Below are 5,961 nucleotides of genomic sequence, written 5' to 3' on the forward strand. Positions count from 1 at the left end.
AATACCAACACGATTTCAAAACACAATACATGGTATATCGACCCCAAATATATGAATACCAACACGATTTCAAAACACAATACATGGTATGACGACCCCAAATATATGAATACCAACACGATTTCAAAACACAATACATGGTATGACGACCCCAAATATATGAATACCAACACGATTTCAAAACACAATACATGGTATATTGACCCCAAATATATGAATACCAACACGATTTCAAAACACAATACATGGTATGACGACCCCAAATATATGAATACCAACACGATTTCAAAACACAATACATGGTATGAGGACCCCAAATATATGAATACCAACACGATTTCAAAACACATTACATGGTATATCGACCCCAAATATATGAATAAATACCAACACGATTTCAAAACACAATACATGGTATGACGACCCCAAATATATGAATACCAACACGATTTCAAAACACAATACATGGTATGACGACCCCAAATATATGAATACCAACACGATTTCAAAACACAATACATGGTATATCGACCCCAAATATATGAATAAATACCAACACGATTTCAAAACACATTACATGGTATATCGACCCCAAATATATGAATAAATACCAACACGATTTCAAAACACAATACATGGTATGACGACCCCAAATATATGAATACCAACACGATTTCAAAACACAATACATGGTATGACGACCCCAAATATATGAATACCAACACGATTTCAAAACACAATACATGGTATATCGACCCCAAATATATGACGAATAAATACCAACACGATTTCAAAACACATTACATGGTATATTGACCCCAAATATATGAATAAATACCAACACGATTTCAAAACACAATACATGGTATATCGACCCCAAATATATGAATAAATACCAACACGATTTCAAAACACAATACATGGTATGACGACCCCAAATATATATGAATACCAACACGATTTCAAAACACAATACATGGTATGTCAACCCCAAATATATGAATACCAACACGATTTCAAAACACAATACATGATATGAAGACCCCAAATATATGAATACCAGCACGATTTCAAAACGCATTACATGGTATATCGACCCCAAATATATGATGAATAAATGCCAACACGATTTCAAAACACAATACATGGTATATCGACCCCAAATATATGACGAATAAATGCCAACACGATTTCAAAACGCATTACATGGTATATCGACCCCAAATATATGATGAATAAATGCCAACACGATTTCAAAACACAATACATGGTATATCGACTCCAACTATATGATGAATAAATGCTAACACGATTTCAAAACACAATACATGGCATGTCGACTCCAATTATATGACGAATAAATGCGAACACGATTTCAAAACACATTACATGGTATATCGACTCCAATTATATGACGAATAAATGCCAACACGATTTCAAAACACAATACATGGTATATCGACTCCACCATACACTGTACAGTGCATAACATCTCCACCATACACTGTATAGTGCATAACATCTCCACCATATACTGTACAGTGCATAACATCTCCACCATACACTGTACAGTGCACAACATCTCCACCATACACTGTATAGTGCATAGCATCTCCACCATACACTGTACAGTGCATAATATCTCCACCATACACTGTACAGTGCATAACATCTCCACCATACACTGTACAGTGCATAACATCTCCACCATACACTGTATAGTACATAGCATCTCCACCATACACTGTACAGTGCATAACATCTCCACCATACACTGTACAGTGCATAACATCTCCACCATACACTGTACAGTGCATAACATCTCCACCATACACTGTACAGTGCATAACATCTCCACCATACACTGTATAGTGCATAACATCTCCACCATATACTGTACAGTGCATAACATCTCCACCATACACTGTACAGTGCACAACATCTCCACCATACACTGTACAGTGCACAACATCTCCACCATACTCTGTACAGTGCATAACATCTCCACCATGCACTGTACAGTGCATAACATCTCCACCATACACTGTACAGTGCATAACATCTCCACCATACACTGTACAGTGCATAACATCTCCACCATACACTGTGCAGGGCATATCATCTCCACCATACACTGTACAGTGCATAACATCTCCACCATACACTGTATAGTGCATAACATCTCCACCATGCACTGTACAGTGCATAACATCTCCACCATACACTGTGTAGTGCATAACATCTCCACCATACACTGTACAGTGCATAACATCTCCACCATACACTGTACAGTGCATAACATCTCCACCATACACTGTGCAGTGCATAACATCTCCACCATACACTGTACAGTGCATAACATCTCCACCATACACTGTACAGTGCATAGCATCTCCACCATACACTGTACAGTGCATAACATATCCACCATACACTGTACAGTGCATAGCATCTCCACCATACACTGTACAGTGCACAGCATCTCCACCATACACTGTACAGTGCATAACATCTCCACCATACACTGTACAGTGCACAACATCTCCACCATACACTGTACAGTGCATAGCATTGGGATAAATTAAATAGTTATTTACTGTAAAATTCTTTATTTTCGCTTGGAATTATTTTTATGATTTAGTGAAAATAAAATCCAGCGAATATACCTTCATTCCTATATTTTACATTCAACTGTCAAAATAATTCCAGCTAAAATAAAGTACGGTTTGTCAAAAAAGATGTTTTATAATAGGACGCTACGCTTAATACAACGCTAACTTCCATTCGGAGGACTAAGGATATGTGTAACAATAACATAACACTTGGAGTGTCAACCGCCCTCTATAGACACCGTTTCAATAAAACGAATGTCTATGGCGTCACTTCCTAGCATGGTAATTTTGACATAAATCGAGGAGTATTCTTTTTTTTTTAAATGCTCTTGTTTAAGAAAGTAAAATAAACATTTCTGTTACTAAAACACGGGCTATAAACAATTGACACTTTGAACCCAAACTCATACGCACAGTATGTTTCTAAAGAAAACTAACAAGGGGCGAAAATGGTAGAGGAAGTATGAAATTAATTAAAACACATTGTAAAGAGGAAGTTGATTCGTGAAAACTTGAAACGATTTCAAGGAGACACATATCACACATGTAGGGCGTATTATCAAAATATAAGTTCATTGATCCTGAGCATATCGAAGACAAAGTTTACGTGTCTACAAAAGACCAGCAGTAATCATGGCGATGGAACGAACTTATTGTGTGTAATTCACTACCCATGTACGGCGATTCCATGACTGACCCGTAAGCCAACAATTCGTTGAAAATGTCCTTGCGTTCACAGAGAAAAGAAATAACACAAAAGACTGACATATTTACGAGCCCTCTCCCAACTGACTATAATTTAATTAGTTTATCTTTCGACATCATAGTAGTTAAATTGGTCTACACCACGACGCAAATTGTAATACAGATTGTCAAAGGTAAATTAAATGTCTCGACTTACTTCTGAACTTACAATCAGCGATTGACGTACGGGAGTAAACGAACATGAACATTTGACCTTAATAGTGCTTTTGCACACATCTAATATTGATTTATTTCCAACAAATATAAATTTAAACTGCTAAAATAAATTGAATATTAGTTATACAGTGTAAAACACGGTGAACGCCACTGTTAAATGTCAATGTAAATCAATACACTAATTAAATGAGTCTCTGCATATGACGGCTGGTAATTTACCATAAAACTATACAGTCAAGCCACACCAAAAACGTTCCCAAGGCGAATATATACATAGCATTTCTAGAATAATAACTAGCACAGGAAGGCACGCATTGGGACTGTTATGGAGTAAGATAGTTAGTGTATGCTGACCAAAGTAACGCAATGCGGCACTGTACCAGCGCACCCTGGAGTCAATAAATACTCAGACCAAGCACAGACCTGCATCCACGTGTCGTTGTCCGTAAAGTCAACAAAAATCAATGCAGAAGAATGGTTTATTAAAGGGTACCTGGATCAGTTCTGTAATATGACCTTTCACCAAGTAAAAATCTGTACAGCATAGTCAAACGTACGTAAAGTGTAGTTCAATTTTTTCATACTAACATTTATCAAAAATAATATAAAATGGCATAGGTTCGTATGCGATTTGTGATTTGCACACATTGGCTAATTAATGATATTTAAAACATAGTAAGTAGACTGGAGCTGAACGCTGTCTGTGTAAGGGTCATGCATAGGCACGTTCAATCATTTTTGCTTGCAAACATATAACTCATTTTTTTGATATCACTGAACACGTGTGGATTAATGTTGATTTAAAATTATGATAAAAATGGCCATGACAAAGATAAATGTTGAAGATGATTTGGAAACTATGACATGATGAGGGGCTCTCCAAACAGGGAGGGACAATATTGCTACACAAACTTGTATTCGATTAGACTTAAAAGCAAAGACACTAGAGATTCGACCTCTTCTTTGGTGTATTTTGTCTAAATTAAACGTTTTATTGACGAGTACAAGAGTAAATGTTTTGTTTTAAGTATTAAGAGATACCTCTACATGAGTGTTGTGATCCGTTTCATTTGCATAACACGTCTTATATAAGTCGATTATTAACACAGACATCTTCACTTTGCACCTGATCGGCTGTCGTGTAATCCAATCCACAACTACAATCTTATCCAGCAACATGGCTTTCTTGGGGAAATGGGCTTTTGTGAAAAATGAGAATATGAGAGAGTTTGTAATTGCTGCCGGAGCACCAGAAGAAAATGTAAACAAAATGATTGATGTAGATATAACAGTGGAGTGCACCAGAGATGGCGACTATTACCAGATGTCTTTCATCTGACCCAAGAAAACCGTCGTACAGAAGTTCAAGCCGGGCGAACAATTCAAAGAGGAAATCGGGCCTTTCGGAAAGCACCGACAAGCTATCGCTACATTCGAAGGTGGTAATAAGCTGATCATCAAAGGAGTCAATGAAGGCGAAGCTGTGGAAACAAGAGAGATAAACGGTGACGAAATGACCTTCACTTTCACCAAACCTGGAATTGCATTTGTTGCAAAGCGTTTCTTCAAAGGGGCTTGAACGTATGTGCTTTGAACTAATTCCGTGTTGCTATGCAGTGATTGTCAACTATTCTGAAGTTACTACACCCATGGAGGTGTGCTACCTCCATGCTGCACCTATAGTGAATATTTTTACGTACACCAAATCAAATATGCATATTCTGTCGCATTTACTCTCTCTATTTCATATATTCGCTGTGAATTAACTTTTATAGACAATAGTAAAGCTCCTTTAAACGTTACATATTCAGTTTGAGAGTCATTCCTTTTTCTAATATTAAATCTAATCTGTCACATTGTATTCTGCATTCAATCGTAACAATGTGCATAATGAATGCCCTACACTGTACACTAAGAATATTCATCGGGTCCAAATCACTCAGTCGCGCTAAATCCATTTTTAACAGAAGAAAATACACAATTTAAGTCAGATCAGGGTTTATTGTTCGAACTACCACATCGACCCCCACCCCCGCCCACATCGACTTACTTACAAGTGTGTTCTCAGTAATCCAATATCATCCACTACTCACTTCCTATCCCACAAGAGAGATTGTGGTTTCCATCATTGATGATCGCCGGGTTACCCACGGTGTCATAAATTACAATCAAACAAACTGTCGCTTTGCCCTGGTGAATGACCATTACTTCGACTTCGACTCTGCTACTCATGTAAAACAAACAAACAACCCATTCTGTGTAGTTGACCATTAAAACACCTCGATGATCAATAGTCAAATGTATGTTCGCTTGTTAATGGTTGTCCAAGCGACGACATCATTCTAATCAACCAAACTGTCTCTTAAATGATGACCGTATTGAATATTACACAACATCGACTGAAAGGAGGAAATAGTTCATGTGTTAT

At 37.2% G+C, this 5,961-nt stretch overlaps 1 protein-coding gene across 1 annotated transcript; it reads left to right on the top strand.

Annotated features, from left to right (window-relative positions):
• The first annotated feature begins 4,710 nt into the window (after nucleotides 1–4,710).
• Nucleotides 4,711–5,112, top strand: LOC146748078 (uncharacterized). The gene is made up of 2 exons (XM_085504427.1): nucleotides 4,711–4,794; nucleotides 4,879–5,112. The coding sequence occupies exons 1-2, from the start codon at nucleotides 4,711–4,713 to the stop codon at nucleotides 5,110–5,112; spliced, it is 318 nt and encodes a 105-aa protein (XP_085360553.1).
• The last annotated feature ends 849 nt before the right edge of the window (nucleotides 5,113–5,961 follow it).

Source organism: Saccoglossus kowalevskii, chromosome 2 (assembly GCF_978046115.1).
Source record: "Saccoglossus kowalevskii chromosome 2, keSacKowa6.1, whole genome shotgun sequence".
Classification (NCBI taxonomy): Eukaryota; Metazoa; Hemichordata; class Enteropneusta; family Harrimaniidae; genus Saccoglossus; species Saccoglossus kowalevskii.